General features: G+C 48.0%; 1 protein-coding gene across 1 annotated transcript in view; it reads right to left on the bottom strand.

The window, feature by feature from the left end:
- Nucleotides 1–19,422, bottom strand: part of OTOG (otogelin) — a 595,066-nt gene that overhangs the window by 330,793 nt on the left and 244,851 nt on the right. The window contains exons 18-20 of the mRNA XM_075326471.1: nt 15,614–15,662; nt 13,388–13,431; nt 12,849–13,002 (exon numbers count right to left, since the gene is read on the bottom strand). Coding sequence (XP_075182586.1) covers nt 12,849–13,002; nt 13,388–13,431; nt 15,614–15,662 — 247 coding nt within the window. The remainder of the gene's footprint in view (nt 1–12,848; nt 13,003–13,387; nt 13,432–15,613; nt 15,663–19,422) is intronic.

Genomic DNA, 19,422 nt, shown 5'->3' on the forward strand with positions numbered 1-19,422 from the left:
GCAGCCCGTCTCTGTTGAAGCACTTCCAGCATCTGGATTTTCTGTAAGGAGTCCAGGTAATCTCCCAGGGGAACCTGTTCCACAGTGGATGGGGCTCTCGCTGCTTCCACGAGATCAGGTAGAGAGTCCTCATCCTCTTGACCATCTTCTGAAGCCAACCGACAGCTTGCTATCATTGGAATGTTCCGGTCATGGTACTCCTTAATCATATTCACATGGACAGTCTTTTGCCTTAGCCCCTGATCATCTAAAGCAAGAAGGTAATTGGTATCATTCAGTTTTCTGAGAACCCGGAAGGGACCCTCCCATGTGGTCTGCAGTTTATTCTGCCGATGGGGAACAATCATTAAGACTTGTTGTCCTTCTACAAACTCCCGATAGCGTGCGTTACGGTCATACCATGTCTTCTGTCTGGTTTGAGCCATACGCAAATGACTCTGTGCAAAACTAGCAAGTTGGGCCAAGGTTTCTCGCAGCTTTAGGACATAAGGGACAACAGGGGTTCCTGTATCTTCAACTTGCCCCTCCCAGTATTCCTTGAGCAGGGTTAAGGGTCCTCGGACCTTTCTTCCATAGAGTAGTTCAAAGGGGGAGAACCCAGTGGACTCCTGGGGAACTTCCCGATAGGCAAACAAGAGATGGGGTAGGTACTTCTCCCAGTCTGAATCTCGGTCCGTGAAGGCCCTCAGCATATTCTTCAGAGTGCCGTTGAATCGTTCACAAAGTCCATTTGTTTGGGGATGATACGGGGTCGTTCGGATCGCTCGTACTCCACAGGTGCGCCACAGACACTGGACCAACTCTGACATAAACTGGGAGCCTTGGTCCGACAAGATCTCACTGGGGAATCCTACTCTGGTAAAAATAATAACCAAGGCCTCGGCCACCTTGGCTGCAGAGATACTTGACAAGGCCACGGCTTCTGGATATCGGGTGGCGTAGTCCACAACAGTGAGAATGTACTGCTTTCCAGATTTACTTGGTTTAGCCAGAGGTCCAATGATATCAACAGCTACTCTTTGAAAGTGTTCTTCTATTATAGGGAGCGGTTGCAGGGGTGCCTTTGGGTGATCTCCGGGTCGCCCTCTACGCTGACATATGTCACAAGTTCGGCAGAAATGCGCCACTGCTTGGGAAATCCCCGGCCAATAAAAAGTTTGAGTCAATCGTCTCTCGGTGCGGGTTTTGCCTTGATGGCCAGCCGTAGGAATGTCATGAGCCAGGTGTAATAGGGGAATTCTGTACTTCTGAGGAACAATCAGCTGTTTGCTATAAGTCCAGGGCTTATCTAGGGAGTCGGCATTGGCAACCCGATACAGAAGTCCATTTTCTCTGATAATTCTTTCTCCGTTTTCCCCTAGCTGCCCTATTTCAGCCCGAGTTCTAAAACTAGCAAGGGTGGGGTCAGTCTCTACTTCTTGTCTAAACTGAACTTTATCCCAAGTAACATTCCTATTATCCCCACAAGAAGAATCACTCACCGGCTGTAATGGCAGTTCTGGTGGCCTCAGTTCCATGGATGGGTTGTACACGTCCACATGGGCTGCTCTCTTGGCTTGACTTCTGGTTACCGCACCGACAAAGTGGCAATGAAGATTCCCCACATCATTTCCTAGAAGAACGTCTGCAGGGAGGCCGCTCATCACACCGACCACACATTGTTTTGCCCCAAAGCCATAATCCAGGGTCACACTCGCTCTTGGAATATATCTCTGGGTACCTCCTGCCAGTTCAATAGCAATTCCTGGTCCCTTTTGAATTGCTTGTGGTTGAATTACTCGGGGATCGGCTATGGTGAGGAAAGCCCCAGTGTCACGGAAGCCAACAACTTTTTGGCCATCCAGCACGACCTCCTGTAGATGTTTGTCCTGAAGATCAGAAGAACAGGTGGCTGGAGCTCGCACCCCATAGACTCCGGGTAGGGGAGCCAGGATATCTGAGTCACTTGGCAAGTCATCAGGCACAGAATCCAGCTCTTCTCCTGGTGAAGGTGTCTGTAGGTAATGAACAGGCAAAGGCGGTCTGTAGCTGTTCTGTCTACGAACACCTGGACATTGGAATTGCATGTGCCCAGGCTGCCCACATCCATTATATCTGCGCTCTGGGATTCTTCCTCCGCGTCGTATTCCCAAAGGTGGAGCATGAGTAATGCGAGGCACAGTCACACGAAGGTCCCCATGAGTTGACGGTCTAGGGTGATGGTGAACATTGGGGCCAGAAGGACCAGGGGCCACCAGCGTTGGGGGGTTGGTGTTTTTTTTTCTCACTGGGTAGTAGTTTTTTCCACTGAGGGTTGATGGTGAGAGCCTCATCAGCTAGAGCTGCAGCTTCCTCCACAGTGGCTGGTCTCCTTTCACGCACCCATTCCCGGATCTCAGCGGGGCACTTGAAGTAAAACTGCTCTTTTAGGAGGACCTGGAGGACGGTCTCCAAGGTTAAGGCCTCCTCTGCCTCCAACCAACGATGCCACAGATGTTTGAGTTTGTGGGCATACATCTTGAAGGACACTTCCTCATCACATGCTAGAGTACGGAACTGAGTCCTGTAAGTGTCTGGCGTTACAGCATAATGTTCTAGAATAGTCTGTTTAATATCCGCATACTCACAGTTCCACCGAGGGTCCATAGCTCTATAGGCTGCAGCAGCTCCACCCTCTAAGAGCCCAACCAGATGCCGGACGCGCTCCCTTTCTGGGACTTCCATTAATCGACACTGATGCTCAAAGTCCTGGAAGAAGCCCTCAATGTCACCAGCAGCCTCATTAAACTGCTTGAAGTCTTTGCGGGACACTCTGGGAAGTTCCCTCATGATGGGTGCTGGGGTTACAGTCTGTCTGGAACCTCTCGCGGCTTCCACAGCGAGCTGCTTATCCAGCAATGCCATCTCCTCCATCCTGCGCTCCTTCTCTTCAGCTCCACGCATGGCCTCCCTCTTATCTTCTATGGTGGCCTCATCTCCAAGCAGTGCCATCTTTTCCTTGTACCACACAACCCATTGACTTTTTTGGGTATTCACCTCCGGCTCCCGTCTTTGCTCCCCTTGCTGTGGAAATTGTTCCTCGGTGCCATCTTGCAGGCAAGCGTGTTCCAATGCCTCAATTAGTTGCTCCTTAGAGAGTCCTTTGTAGCTGACACCTAATTCACGGGCCTTTGTTTGTAGACTCGCCACAGTCCAGTTCCTGTATCCTGAGGTTCTGGTTTCAGACGTCGATTGGCTGTTGTCCTCCATTTCTTCTGCTCTGATCCCGCCGCTGCCACCAGTTTGTGACGGGGTGTACATCAGAGCAAAGAGAGACAACAGGCCGAAGATGATCCAACAGGTTTACTAACAGGAATACAGGAACAGCACACGACAAGTCCAAATAAAACAGATTCGGGGCACCTCCCGATAATCCAAAGTGCCAGATCACAACGTAATAGTCCTTTTCAGAGTCCCAGAAATCCCACACAATCCACTGGACGGCGAGGTCTGTCCGCAGATTCAGATCTCGCTCCCTTCCTCTTCAAAAACTCAACTCCCAACTGCATTTAGAAACAGGAGTGAATTGTTTGAGCTCGTGGGCCCGCCCCTCAAGGGTAGGGGTCTATGCAATGGTTGGGCCCACTAGAAGATTCTAGAAGGTTGGCTCCGAGATGTCTACAGGTTTGTGTAGTTGGCGTTATCCACTGCTTACGAAACAATGGGAAGTTCCTCTGGCTGTGTGGACAAGAGATAATTGCATTATGGGCCCAGAGACACAGGAGATGGGGGGAAGGTATGGTTACTTACATCCCAAGACATTTCAAAGTGTTCAGTAAGTACAACCAAAGGAAAGTGACATCACATCCTGACATAGTATTACAGCAAATACAGTGAGAAGGTAAAATACATCATGACATCGGGTCCGGCTGACGCTGCTCTACGGCTGCTGCTGCTCGTTGGCTCGAGCGATGGCCGGATCCCGGGGACTCGAGCGGCGCTACTCGCCCGTGAGTGAAAAGGGGTGGTTTGGGTTTTGGGGATATTGTCCGTGACGCCACCCACGGTTGTGGTGATTGTGTGGACACCACCGCTGCTCTGGACGGGGATCCCGGGAGCCTGTGACAGGGAGCAGCTTTGTTGTTATTTCTCCCCTCCGTGGGTAGGGGGTTTGGTTGTCCCGGGGCCTGGTGATGGGGTAGAGATGGATGACAGGCGGGTTGCGGGGCCTGATGAGGTGCAGGGTCGCAGGGGCAGCGCTGTGCCGCACGGCACGGAGGTACTCACTCAGCCCAATGATGATGACACAGTTCACGGTAAAACAAGTGGCTGGATGGACGGGTCACTCGGACGGCTGCGGTTGTTCCTCCCTGCAGGTTAGTGATGACTGTCTCTCCCTGCACCTAAGTTAAGTGTTGGTAGTGATGGTTTCCCAACGGTAACCCGCTCCCCGACCTGGATATGGGCCGGAGGAGCCCCTTTTGCCCACAGGCGCTGGCCCTGGGAGACGGTTGCCCTTAGCGGTGGCGGTGTCTCCCCTTCACGGTTGTACGGTTGCCTTCTATCTGGACTTGGCTGTTTGGAAACCCTGAGGTTCCCTTCACTAACGGATTTGGCAAATTCACGGCGACACCAAGCCTTGCCGGGATCCGAAAGTCCTCTGCCAATGGTGCTGGCTTCTCTTTGTATACCGGTCCGGTACGGCCGGGTCACCACCCGTCCACGGTCCTTACGGCAGACTCCAATCGGCCTCCACTGCAGACGGTCACCACATCCTGCCAACCTTGCTGTCCTGTCCGGGCCACACACCCGGACCAACTTCAGGCTCTTTGCTGTCACTTTTCTCCTCTCTACTACTTTCCTCCTTCCACTTCCTTAGCTTAACTCTCACTGCCTGTGTTTTCCCTCCTCCTCGGTGGGTGGAGACCAACCGCCTGGCTCCACACCCTGGTGTGGACAACAGCCCCTGGGGAAGGCAACAAGGATTTTGTGTTTTGACTATGATATGCCTGCAGGGAGTGTGGGGTGTTTAAGTGTTGTGCTCTGTGGCCCCTGGCTTGTCCAGGGCGACACAGAAGCACTGCAGCACTGCCTCGGCGAAGCGGCAACAGGCAGTGCTGAAGCTAATCTGCATAGGTGACAAACCCCACAATGCAGAAGAGGTGTGGACAGCTCTGAAACAGCAGGCAGATCACTGGCTCACAACTCTGAACCTAAAGCCAGGAAAGGTCGTGTGTGACAATGGCCGGAACCTGGTGGCGGCTTTGAGGCGAGGCCAGCTGACACATGTTCCATGCGTGGCCCATGTGCTCAACCTCGTGGTTCAGCGGTTTCTAAAGTCATACTCAGAGCTGTCTGATCTGCTGGTAAAAGTTCGCCGCCTGTCTGCACATTTTCGAAAGTCACCTACTGCTTCAGCCGGCCTTGCCGGCTTAAGACGCCGTTTGCATCTTCCGGCACACAGACTGGTGTGTGATGTCCCCACGCGTTGGAATTCAACTCTGCACAAGTTGGTCAGGATATGTGAGCAGAAGAGGGCAGTTGTTGAGTACCTGCATCACCTAAGCCGTCGGGAAATGGGTCAAACTCCACACATAACACCTGAGGAGTGGAGATGGATGTCCGACCTATGCACCATCCGCCAAAACTTTGAGGACTCCACCAAGATGGTGAGCGGCGATGACGACATTATTAGCGTCACCATACCGCTTCTCTGCCTTCTAAAATGGTCTCTGCTCAAAAAACAACCATGATGCATTGCAGGCGGAGCGCGATGAGTTTGAGCAAGAAACAGTAGTGGGTGTGGGTGATGATAACACACAGCCCAGCCTCGTCTCATCACAACGTGCAGTGGAGGACTATGACGAGGAGGAGGATGAAGACATGGAGCAACTCTCTGGCCAAATTGAGGATATGACATGCAGTCATATCCTCGGTTCAGCGTGGCTGGCCAGAGGACAGGGTAGATGATGAGGAGGAGGAGGAGGAGGACAGCATGTTCAGTCATCGTGTTGGTCAGGATACTGAAGTGATGGCTGTTAAGAGTCTGGCACACATGGCTGACTTTATGGTAAGATGCCTGTCTCGTGACCCTCGCGTTAAGAACATCTTGGCCGACAATCATTACTGGTTGGTAACACTGTTAGACCCACGCTAAAAGGAGAACTTTATGTCTCTTATTCCCGAGGCGGAGAGGTCAGGCAAAATGCAGCAGTTCCAGAAGGCCATAGTCACGGAAGTAGGCAAAGCATTCCCCTCACAAAACGCTAGCGGCATAGGTCAGGAATCAGTGGACAACCAAGGCGTACAGCCGAGAGGGGCACAAGTCCAATCCGTCAGAGGTAGGGGAACAGTCTTTAAGATGTGGGACAGTTTTCTCAGCCCCTCACATACCACAGCCCCTGAGGTGAGGGGTAGTGCCACAAGAAATCCTAAGTTTGGCCAGATGCTCAAGGAGTACCTTGCAGATCAAACAACTGTACTCCGACATTCCTCTGTGCCTTACAATTAATGTGTATCCAAGCTGGAGACGTGGCATGAATTGGCTCTCTACGCCTTGGAAGTCCTGGCCTGCCCTGCCGCTAGCGTTTTGTCAGAGCGTGTTTTTAGTGCCGCAGGTGGAATCATTACAGATAAACGCACCTGCCTGTCAACTGTAAATGCTGACAGGCTGACTCTGATCAAGATGAACAAGGGTTGGATTTGGCCAGACTTCACCACACACACCAACAGCAAATTACAGCGGAATTTAAAGTTTGTAACGGGAATTTGCCATGTACCTCCACTCACCCATGGTAACACACTTCTGGACTTTGGCTAATCGCTGGACTGCTCCTCCTTCTCCTCATGCGCCATCATGGTGACCGTTACAATAGTTAAGCCGTTGTTTCAGGTATACCCCCAGTGGTAAATTTTTTCGCCCATTCTTTCTGAATGGGCATTACAACGACAGGAGACCCGCTCCTTTGCAATGGGAACAATGTTTTGAGGCCCTCATGCACATCTCTATCCAGGGACAATGTGGAGCCTCCTAATTTTTGGCTGCCCTGCCTAAGGGCTATACTACAATAGACCCACTTCCTTACAATGGGCACTTCATGTTTACAGGCCATCATGCACGTCTCTATCCAGGGACAATATGGAGCCTGACGCTGCCACCGACTGCCACACACGTGCTGTTTTTAAATGCAAGCACGGACGCAATAAGAACCTAACTGGTTTTTAGGAGCGACAATTACTGAGAAGTCTGACACTATCAGACACTGCTGACTGACGTGTATTATACACTAGACTTGTGCGTTATATAATAGTTTGTGCAAAACGCGCACCTGTACGCTGCCACCGACAGACACACACGTGCTGTTTTTAAATGCAAGCACGGACGCAATAAGAACCTAACTGGTTTTTAGGAGCGACAATTACTGAGAAGTCTGACACTATCAGACACTGCTGACTGACTTGTATTATACACTAGACTTGTGCGTTATATAATAGTTTGTGCAAAACGCGCACCTGTACGCTGCCACCGACTGCCACACACGTGCTGTTTTTAAATGCAAGCACGGACGCAATAAGAACCTAACTGGTTTTTAGGAGCGACAATTACTGAGAAGTCTGACACTATCAGACACTGCTGACTGACGTGTATTATACACTAGACTTGTGCGTTATATAATAGTTTGTGCAAAACGCGCACCTGTACGCTGCCACCGACAGACACACACGTGCTGTTTTTAAATGCAAGCACGGACGCAATAAGAACCTAACTGGTTTTTAGGAGCGACAATTACTGAGAAGTCTGACACTATCAGACACTGCTGACTGACGTGTATTATACACTAGACTTGTGCGTTATATAATAGTTTGTGCAAAACGCGCACCTGTACGCTGCCACCGACAGACACACACGTGCTGTTTTTAAATGCAAGCACGGACGCAATAAGAACCTAACTGGTTTTTAGGAGCGACAATTACTGAGAAGTCTGACACTATCAGACACTGCTGACTGACGTGTATTATACACTAGACTTGTGCGTTATATAATAGTTTGTGCAAAACGCGCACCTGTACGCTGCCACCGACAGACACACACGTGCTGTTTTTAAATGCAAGCACGGACGCAATAAGAACCTAACTGGTTTTTAGGAGCGACAATTACTGAGAAGTCTGACACTATCAGACACTGCTGACTGACGTGTATTATACACTAGACTTGTGCGTTATATAATAGTTTGTGCAAAACGCGCACCTGTACGCTGCCACCGACAGACACACACGTGCTGTTTTTAAATGCAAGCACGGACGCAATAAGAACCTAACTGGTTTTTAGGAGCGACAATTACTGAGAAGTCTGACACTATCAGACACTGCTGACTGACGTGTATTATACACTAGACTTGTGCGTTATATAATAGTTTGTGCAAAACGCGCACCTGTACCCTGCCACCGACTGCCACACACGTGTTGTTTTTAAATGCAAGCACGGACGCAATAAGAACCTAACTGGTTTTTAGGAGCGACAATTACTGAGAAGTCTGACACTATCTGGACTGTTTTAGACTGTGTACACCAGCCCCAGATATGATGAAGGCTGGTATACGGTCACCACTAGGAATGGCTATATACCCTGCCTGCCTGCCTGCCTGTATACTGCTACAATAGTCCTGACAAGGACTCTTCTGGTCACTAGCCTGTATTCCGACCTGGCTATACCCTGCCTGCCTGTATACAACTAGAATAGTCCTGAGAAGGACTTTTGGTCACACTGTTTGCAGCCCTGCAACTGAAAAAGCTATAAAGGGCCGCAAAGCTTTCCCTGAATCAGCGACACTCTCCCTGCACTGACTGTCTGGATAGCTGTGAGCAGAGCACAGCGCGCCGGCCGGTATAAAGGCTCGGTCACGCTGTGCAGGCCGGCCAATCACTGCAATTCCACAACTAACAGGGCTGTGGCATTGCAGTGGTCTGCCAGCCAATCCCTGCATGAGGGCTGGCTCTCAAAAGAGCGCCAACATGCAGAAATGAAGACCACGAGTACAGCACGAGTATCGCGAGATTACTCGGTCCCCGCCGAGCAGCCCGAGTACAGCGATACTCGTGCGAGTACCGAGTAGTTACAAGCATGCTCGCTCATCACTAGTAGAGATCTCTTCATCAAGAGGAGGAAGGGTAGAGATCTCTTCATCAAGAGGAGGAAGGGTAGAGATCTCTTCATCAAGAGGAGGAAGGGTAGAGATCTCTTCATCAAGGGGAGGAAAGGCCGCTTTACACGCTGCGATCTCGCTAGCGAGATCGCTAGCGTGCGTACCTGCCCCCATCGTTTGTGTGTCACGGACAAATCGCTGCCCGTGGCGCACAAAATCGCTCAGACCCGTCACACATACTTACCTGCCTAGTGACGTCGCTGTGACCGGCGAACCACCTCCTTTCTAATTTTCTAAGGGGGCGGTTCGTTCGGCGTCATAGCGATGTCACTAAGCGGCCGCCCAATAGAAGCGGAGGGGCGGATATGAGCGGGACGTTACATCCCGCCCAACTCCTTCCTTCCTCATCGCGGGCGGCCGCAGGTAAGGTGATGTTCCTCGTTCCTGCCGTGTCACAAATAGCGATGTGTGCTACCGCAGGAACGACGAGCAACATCGTACCTGCAGCAGCAACGATAATTGGGAATAGGGGAGCATGTCAACGATTAACGATTTTGAACAATTTTGCGACCTTTTTTGATCGCACGTAAGTGTCACACGCAACGACATCGCTAAAGCGGCCGGATGTGCGTCACGAATTCAGTGACCCCAACGACATTGCTTTAGCAATGTCGCTGCATGTAAAGCGGCCTGAAGAGTAGGGATCTCTTCATCAAGAGGAGGAAGGGTAGAGATCTCTTCATCAGGGGGAGTAAAGGCCGCTTTCCACACAACACTATCGATCTCGTTAGCGATGTGACACACCCAGATCGTTGCTACGATTTGCCGAGATCGCTCATAGGTCGTTTTGTAGCGGTCACACGTACCCATCTCACAAACGACGCTACATCGTTCACCGATATATTGTTTGACCAAGGCGGTCGTGTGGACACCGTCACACAGCATTCCTCCCAACGATTCCGGCAACGACAGAGGCGTATAATTGTCCATAGCATACACCCTGGCGTGACACCAATCAGAGCGGAGGAGGCGTGGAGCATTGCTCGTAACGACACACCCGCGTCACTGATGACGGACGCACTAACAATGTTTTTTGTCGTTGGCAGGGTGTCAAACGTAGCAATATGTCTGTTGCGTTCAAAACGACGAACAATATTTTGAAAATGAACGACGTGTCAATGATCAACGATTTTTGCTATTTTTATGATCGTTCAGAGTCACTCGTAGGTGTCACACGCACCAACGTCGCTAATGACGACGGAAGTGCGTCACGAAAACCGTGACAACGACGACATATCATCAGATAAATCGTAGCGTGTAACGGGGCCTTAAGGGTAGAGATCTCTTCATCAAGGGGAGGAAGAGTAGAGATCTCTTCATCAGGGGAAGGAAGTCAAGAGATCGCTTCATCAGGGGAAGGAAGGGTAGAGATCTCTTCATCAAGAGGAGGAAGGGTAGAGATGTCTTCATCAGAGGGAGGAAGAGTAGAGATCTCTTCATCAGGGGGAGTAAGGGTAGAGATCTCTTCATCAAGATGAGGAAGGGTAGAGATCTCTTCATCAGGGGGAGAAAGAGTAGAGATCTTTTCATCAGGGGGAGGAAGAGTAGATATCTCTTCATCAGGGAAAGGAAGGGTAGAGATCTCTTCATCAGGGGAAGGAAGGGTAGAGATCTCTTCATCAGGGGAAGAAAGAGTAGAGATCTCTTCATCAGGGGATGAAAGAGTACAGATCTTTTCATCAGGGGAGGAAGAGTAGAGATCTCTTCATCAGGGAAAGGAAGGGTAGAGATCTCTTCATCAGGGGAGGAAGAGTAGAGATCTCTTAATCAGGGGGAGTAAGGGTAGAGATTTCTTCATCAAGGGGAGGAAGGGTAGAGATCTCTTAATCAGGGGGAGTAAGGGTAGAGATTTCTTCATCAAGGGGAGGAAGAGTAGAGATCTCTTCATCAGGGAGGGAAGAGTAGAGATCTCTTCATCAGGGGGAGGAAGGGTAGAGATCTCTTCATCAGGGGGAGGAAGGGTAGAGATCTCTTCATCAGGGGAGGAAGGGTAGAGATCTCTTCATCAGGGGGAGGAAGGGTAGAGATCTCTTCATCAGGGAGGGAAGAGTAGAGATCTCTTCATCAGGGAGGGAAGAGTAGAGATCTCTTCATCTGGGAGGGAAGAGTAGAGATCTCTTCATCAGGGGGAGGAAGAGTAGAGATCTCTTCATCAGGGGGAGGAAGGGTAGAGATCTCTTCATCAGGGGGAGGAAGGGTAGAGATCTCTTCATCAGGGGAGGAAGAGTAGAGATCTTTTCATCAGGGGGAGGAAGAGTAGAGATTTTTTCATCAGGGAAAGGAAGATTAGATTTGCTGTTCATAACATATTTTCTTTACAACTGTTACCTTAATGTTCATATCCACAGTTATTTTAAAGAGAACCAATCCGGTGTGAGATAATACCCATGTGAACAGAAGGGGCGGAGTCTCAGTCACCAAAGCTGGATACCAGGTCACATGGGTATGACCTCACACAGGTCGTAAATCCAAAGACAAGGGGAGGAAGAGTAGAGATCTCTTCATTAGTGGGAGGAAGGGTAGAGATCTTTTCATCAAGGGAAGAAAGAGTAGAGATCTCTTCATCAGGGGAGGAAGGGTAGAGATCTCTTCATCAGGGGGAGTAGGGGTAGAGATTTCTTCATCAAGGGAAGGAAGAGTAGAGATCTCTTCATCAGGGGAGGAAGAGTAGCGATCTCTTCATCAGGGAAAGGAAGGGTAGCGATCTCTTCATCAGGGAAAGGAAGGGTAGCGATCTCTTCATCAGGGAAAGGAAGGGTAGCGATCTCTTCATCAGTGGAGGAAGATTAGATTTGCTGTTCATACCATATTTTCTTTACAATTGTTACCTTAATGTTCATATCCACAGTTATTTTAAAGAGAACCAATCCTGTGTGAGATCATATCCATGTGACCAGAAGGGGGCGGAGCCTCAGTCACCAAAGTTGGATACCAGGTCACATGGGTATGACCTCACACAGGTCCTAAATCCAAAGACAAAGTCTTCCATATCATGAATAAAATTATTTTTTCCTTATTACAGAATACTCATAAAAAACATTAAAATCAATAGGAGATAAGGAAATCGATACAAAAAAGACAGCAGGGCAGTGAATATAGACAAGTGTTATTCCAGGCTGATACATTTATGGAATGATGTCTCCTAATTGATCTTGAGGTAGATTATACTCACACAGGTCCTGCCAGAGACAAGGTGAATTGTCTGTATAATGCTTATGCTAATTCTAACAGCGGGAGGGGATAACTATGAATATATTATATGCTCCATTGCAATGGAGTGAAAAAAGTGATTCTTCTTCTATACGGAGTGGGACCCTATCTGAGCACCAGCCATAACCCCAGGAGTGCCATATTCCCATTTTTGGTATAAAACTTGAAGCAGGTGAAAAATCTGATGGATACAGAAAACACAGGGATAAAAAACGTTCTTGCAAGCCACCAGAACAAAAGCAAAGTGAACTGAACAAAACAAAGGTCAGACCCAGAGTGGAGGGAGGAGCAGTCTAAAAGGGGGACTGGTGAGCAGAATCTGGCCGCACCTCCCTATAGCCAGGTGGAGATTCTGCAGACAGGAGGACGCAGCAGAGCAGGGAGTGCTGCACGCTGACCACACACAGAGAATGCAGGCATGTGCGGGTCACAACAATGACACAGGGTCATGCATACACATTGTGCCAGGATACCTACCCTCTGGGGCACAAACAGCCGGACACACAGGGCAGGCTGGAGGATGCGGTGACATTCAGAAGCTGGTTCTCACATGTTTTCTCCTGGCTAAGGCCAATATCCACATCTGGCCTGCTGCAGTTGTGATAGATTTGACCATCCGGACAGCCATGGACTAGGAGGAGGATAGAGGGAGTAGTCATTACCTGCACCACATATGGATAGACGTTGGGGGATTCATAGAGATATGCTTTAATGATTGCTCATAATATGCCCATCCTATCTGGCCGTCTGCTGTGAGCGATCACCTTGGTAAAATCATGGATTTGGCACAACACCTTGTGCCTACAATACATTTTCTACAACATTCACGTAGGATTCCCACCGGGCCAATGATAAAATGACAATATGAGAAGACATTGCAGTGCAATCCAATAGCGTAAACATCTAAAGGAACAAATGTGCAGGACCTGGGCTATGACCTCTTCATAGTAAGCTATAGTGCAAGAGATGAGTGCTGGCTGCGGGGTCACCATTAATGGAGAGCAATATCCGCTCACCTGTCTCCATGCTTTCACACTTCATTACTCCATCAAGACAAAGGCTGCAAATAACAAAACAGACATGAATGTGATGGGACCTGCAGATTACAGATATCAGGAGCACTGAGAGTGAGTCTGTGCCCTTCTTCTCTCTGGAGAGCAGCGCCTCTCACTGACAGTACAGCATATAACACGCAGACAATATTAACAGAAAACCCAGAGGAAAGGGCAACTGGCGCCACTCCCTGCAGCAGCCCAGAAGGAGTCATAACCAGGCATGGCTGCCATTAAAGGAAACTGTCAAGTTTATACAGAAAAGGAAGAGTGATAACACCACGATTATTAATACGCTCAGGCAGGCTGTATCACCCATCAAAACATTCTTATCATAACAGAGAAGAATCCACGTGGTCAGTTCTCGTCTTCTCTCTCACGTCTCCACATGTGGTCAGTCCTCGTCTTCTCGCTCACGTCTCCACATGTGGTCAGTCCTAGTCTTCTCTCACATGTCTCCACATGTAGTCAGTCCTAGTCTTCTCTCACATGTCTCCACATGTGGTTAGTCCTCATCTTCTCTCTCATGTCTCCACATGTGGTCAGTCCTCGTCTTCTCTCTCACGTCTCCACATGCAGTCAGTTCTCGTCTTCTCTCTCACGTCTCCACATGTGGTCAGTCCTCATCTTCTCTCTCATGTCTCCCACATGTGGTCAGTCCTCATCTTCTCTCTCATGTCTCCACATGTGGTCAGTCCTAGTCTTCTCTCACATGTCTCCACATGTGGTCAGTCCTAGTCTTCTCTCTCACGTCTCCACATGTGGTCAGTCCTCCTCTTCTCTCTCATGTATTCACATGTGGTCAGTCCTCATCTTCTCTCTCATGTCTCCACATGTAGTCAGTCCTCATCTTCTCTCTCACGTATTCACATGTAGTCAGTCCTCGTCTTCTCTCTCATGTATTCACATGTGGTCAGTCCTCATCTTCTGTCTCATGTCTCCACATATAGTCAGTCCTCATCTTCTCTCTCATGTCTCCACATGTGATCAGTCCTCGTTTTCGCTCTTGATATAGAAGGGTTAATAGTTTCTCTATTTCTTTATTAAAGATATTTTATTGTTCCATTAGTAAGTATATCTGGTGGTAGTTCATAGTCATTATGGAGCCTTCGGAATGAGAAACAGGCTCAAGGATTATTATTGTCTGCTAAATGTTCTTCTTATCGTCTTATCTCATATGCATGACTCTACATTTTTGTTTTGCTAAAACTTAAAAGGTCATATGAGCAACTTGTAAATTTCCAGCTAGAAGCCTTTTTTGCAATATCACATTGATTTGTAAATGGTAAAAATAAACTGTACCTTGGCTGAATAAAGAGAAAACTGATCATGCTCACATGAATGCAGGTCTCTTCTCCGAGCGCTCGATCTTGATTAAGCCTGAAAAGGCCTAATTCAGAGGACCTCACTGGTGATCCCATAAGCTGACTTTTGAAACAAAACAGCTACAACACTCATTTATCTACATGTGATAAGTCCTCATCTTCTGTCTCATGTATCTACATGTGGTCAGTCCTCGTCTTCTCTCTCATGTCTCCACATGTGATCAGTCCTCATCTTCTGTCTCACGTATTCACATATGATCAGTCCTCATTTTCTCTCTCATGTATTCACATGTGGTCAGTCCTCATCTTCTGTCTCATGTATCTACATGTAGTCAGTCCTCACCTTCTCTCTCATGTATTCACATGTGGTCAGTCCTCATCTTCTCTCATGTATTCACATGTGGTCAGTCCTCACCTTCTCTCTCATGTATTCACATGTGGTCAGTCCTCATCTTCTCTCATGTATTCACATGTGGTCAGTCCTGATCTTCTGTCTCATGTATCTACATGTGGTCAGTCCTCATCTTCTGTTTCATGTATCTACATGTAGTCAGTCCTCACCTTCTCTCTCATGTATTCACATGTGGCCAGTCCTCATCTTCTCTCTCATGTATTCACATGTGGTCAGTCCTCATCTTCTCTCTCATGTCTCCATATGTGGTCAGTCCTCATCTTCTGTTTCATGTATCTACATGTAGTCAGTCCTCATCTTCTCTCTCATGTATCTACATGTGGTCAGTCCTCATCTTGTCTCTCATTTAACTACATGTGGTCAGTCCTCATCTTCTGTCTCATGTCTCCACATGTGGTGAGCCCTGAATTTTCATGCATTTGCATTACTGACTAGACACATTGTTTTTCTTACCATTTACCAAGGGAGGTGATGACGTTTTCTCCAGGATGATAATCGATTCCTTGGAAGTAACATGGACACTGATAACTAAAAATAAAAAATTTCAGCAGGTGATTCCTCTATTACTGTCATATATGTAACGTGTAACAGAAATACGACGATCAGTATACCTGTTTACACATCTGCTGAGCAGTGTGTTGTAGTACATGTTCTCAGGACATGCACAGCCCTCCACACACGGTCCCTCCTCACAGGCTTCTGATAGCGACAATGACTGGCAGGTCCGAGCACATGGACTTACACAAGCATTATAGACCATCAAGCCTTGGCATGAAATACCTGCAGAGAGCAGAGCAATTGATTCAGATATGTTGTGTTCAGCTCACGTGTCAAATCATAAGGGGTACTTTACATGCTGCGACATCGCTACTGCGATATCGTCGGGTCAAATCGAAAGTGACGCACATCTGGCGCCGGTAACGACGTCTCAACGTGTAAAGCCTAGATGCGCCGATAAACAATCGCAAAAGCGTCGAAAATCGGTAATCTGTGTAGCGTCGGTCATTTTCATAATGTCGCACCAATAGGAGATACAATGTTGTTCCTCTTTCCTGCGGCAGCACACATCGCTATGTGTGAAGCCGCAGGAGCGAGGAACATCTCCTTACCTGTCTCCATAGTCTATGCGGAAGGAAGGAGGTGGGCGGGATGTTTATGTCCCGCTCATCTCTGCCCCTCCGCTTCTATTGGCCGCCTGCCGTGTCCCTTAGGAAGGAGGCAGGTTGCCGGCCAGAGTGACGTCGCAGGGCAGGTAAGTGCATGTGAAGCTGCCGTAGCGATAATGTTCGCTATCACAAGATATCGCATGTGCGAAAGGGGCGTGTACTATCGCGCTCGGCATCGCTAGCAGATGCTAGCGATGTCGCAACGTGCAAAGTACCCCTTAAAGTTATGAAACAATGAGGCCACAGATTTCTGAGACACATATGACCTTATCTTCACAATGCACAACAAATGAGCAATCACCACGTGGAATTTGTCCACATTGCCAGACAGTCAAGAAAATATGGCTAGTCTGCAACATACACTGACGAGCAAAAGGGTAACAATGGTTTGCATTTGTGACTTTCCAGCTCCAGATCTCCCCATCCTCTACAGCTCTGAGCGTGAGATGATCTTCATTTTATATACAATCATCTCGGCTTCTCATACATGAATGTGACTGCAGATATTTAGCATTTGATTAGTTCTGCAGATTCTCATCACCGCATTGTTACTGTTCTACCCCTAAAAATCTAAATTTTATTAGTATTTTGTATTTTGTAAACCATCAGAAGCCAGCATGTTTCCACCGAAATATGATCCCAGGTGTCTTCTCAACGTTCCCAGTGTTGGTGTATAATGGTTAGGTCTCTTCTCCACGTTCCCAGTGTTGGTGTATAATGATTAGGTCTCTTCTCTACGTTCCCAGTCATGGTGTATACTGGTCAGGTCTCTTCTCCATGTTCCCAGTGTTGGTATATACTGGTCAGGTCTCTTCTCCACGTTCCCAGTGTTGGTGTATACTGGTCAGGTCTCTTCTCCATGTTCCCAGTGTTGGTGTATACTGGTCAGGTCTCTTCTCCACGTTCCCAGTGTTGGTGTATACTGGTCAGGTCTCTTCTCCATGTTCCCAGTGTTGGTGTATACTGGTCAGGTCTCTTCTCCACATTCCCAGTGTTGGTGTATACTGGTCAGGTCTCTTCTCCATGTTCCCAGTGTTGATGTATACTGGTCAGGTCTCTTCTCCATGTTCCCAGTGTTGGTGTATACTGGTCAGGTCTCTTCTCCACGTTCCCAGTGTTGGTGTATACTGGTCAGGTCTCTTCTCCATGTTCCCAGTGTTGGTGTATACTGGTCAGGTCTCTTCTCTACATTCCCAGTGTTGGTGTATACTGGTCAGGTCTCTTCTCCACATTCCCAGTGTTGGTGTATACTGGTCAGGTCTCTTCTCCATGTTCCCAGTGTTGGTGTATACTGGTCAGGTCTCTTCTCTACGTCCCCAGTGTTGGTGCATACTGGTTGTGGAGACACGGGGGTCAGTGGGTGCTCTCGTCCACTGGCCCGGCCACCTTTAGAAAGACAGCATGGTCCAGTGCTCATCCCAACTGAACGCCCGACCTCCTTAACCATGGGTGGAACACTACTCAGACAACACAGGGTGAGGGAATAACAATAAAGACTTTATTGGATGCCCAAACAATTAACGGCACATAACACATAACCAGCAAAACACACAAATGTAACAGGCAACAGAGTCTCACCCTTCCGCTGGCTCACCAGGGATTTAAGGGATTTAGAATGTCCGTGCCTCAGAGGTTCCAGGGCTACTTACTCCAATCCAGCAGCACCCCGCTTTCGGCGGTCACCAACCAAGAATGGAATAACGCCAGATCTAGGAAGCTGGCTGAGGTCCGCAAAGTCTGTAGTCAGATGACTGGATTGTCCCAAGCTGGATTCCTTGATATCAAAGCCGAATCCTTGCATTCAATGCTGAAGTCCATATAGTGTTATAATCCAGGTTTGGTTATGGCTTGCCAATCGGAACCGCAGATCCTAGATTGGTAGCATGTAGCAAGAGTTCTTCTGGGCAATGGACAGTCCTCCTTCTTATACACCTGAGCTCTCCATTCAGACCATTTGGGGTCTTCACGATTGGTGGATAAGACTGGGCTCTTATTGGCTAGATTTCAAGCCGTATACAGAATATCCCAGTAATTGTGGTCAATGGCAGAGACGAGGGAGAGACAGCTAAGTTAAATCGCATCCAGCAAACACATCGTAATACAATGGGTGTCTGGCCTTCAGTGGCCAAAACAATTACATGAGTCAACAAAAACTTCAATACTAAACTCCCAAGAGTCTTGTAGAACAATGAGGGATTATCCCCCATCTATAAACAAACTGTCTTCATGTCTGGCTGAATTTTAAGAAAGTTAACCCATGCTAGGCACTGAGTGTCCATGTCGTCACATTCTTCCCCCTTCTTTTTTTTTAAATCAGATCTTTTTTATTAAATAATTAGGAATCAATACAGAGAATATTTCACTTTTCATATGACTAATAAGAGTAAACATCAAATAAGCACATATTGTATATAAATCAGGTTCTTTCTCTGCATATATGTAGAAACAGTAATAAGGTTCTCAAATCATAGTTACAGTTAGGTCCAGAAATCTGTGGACAGTGACACAATTTTCGCGAGTTGGGCTCTGCATGCCACCACATTGGATTTGAAATGAAACCTCTACAACAGAATTCAAGTGCAGATTGTAACGTTTAATTTGAAGGTTTGAACAAAAATATCTGATAGAAATTGTAGGAATTGTACACATTTCTTTACAAACACTCCACATTTTAGGAGGTCAAAAGTAATTGGACAAATAAACCAAACCCAAACAAAATATTTTTATTTTCAATATTTTGTTGCGAATCCTTTGGAGGCAATCACTGCCTTAAGTCTGGAACCCATGGACATCACCAAACGCTGGGTTTGCTCCTTCTTAATGCTTTGCCAGGCCTTTACAGCCGCAGCCTTCAGGTCTTGCTTGTTTGTGGGTCTTTCCGTCTTAAGTCTGGATTTGAGCAAGTGAAATGCATGCTCAATTGGGTTAAGATCTGGTGATTGACTAGGCCATTGCAGAATGTTCCACTTTTTTGCACTCATGAACTCCTGGGTAGCTTTGGCTGTATGCTTGGGGTCATTGTCCATCTGTACTATGAAGCGCCGTCCGATCAACTTTGCGGCATTTGGCTGAATCTGGGCTGAAAGTATATCCCGG

This window comes from Anomaloglossus baeobatrachus, chromosome 10, assembly GCF_048569485.1.
Source record: "Anomaloglossus baeobatrachus isolate aAnoBae1 chromosome 10, aAnoBae1.hap1, whole genome shotgun sequence".
NCBI lineage: Eukaryota > Metazoa > Chordata > Amphibia > Anura > Aromobatidae > Anomaloglossus > Anomaloglossus baeobatrachus.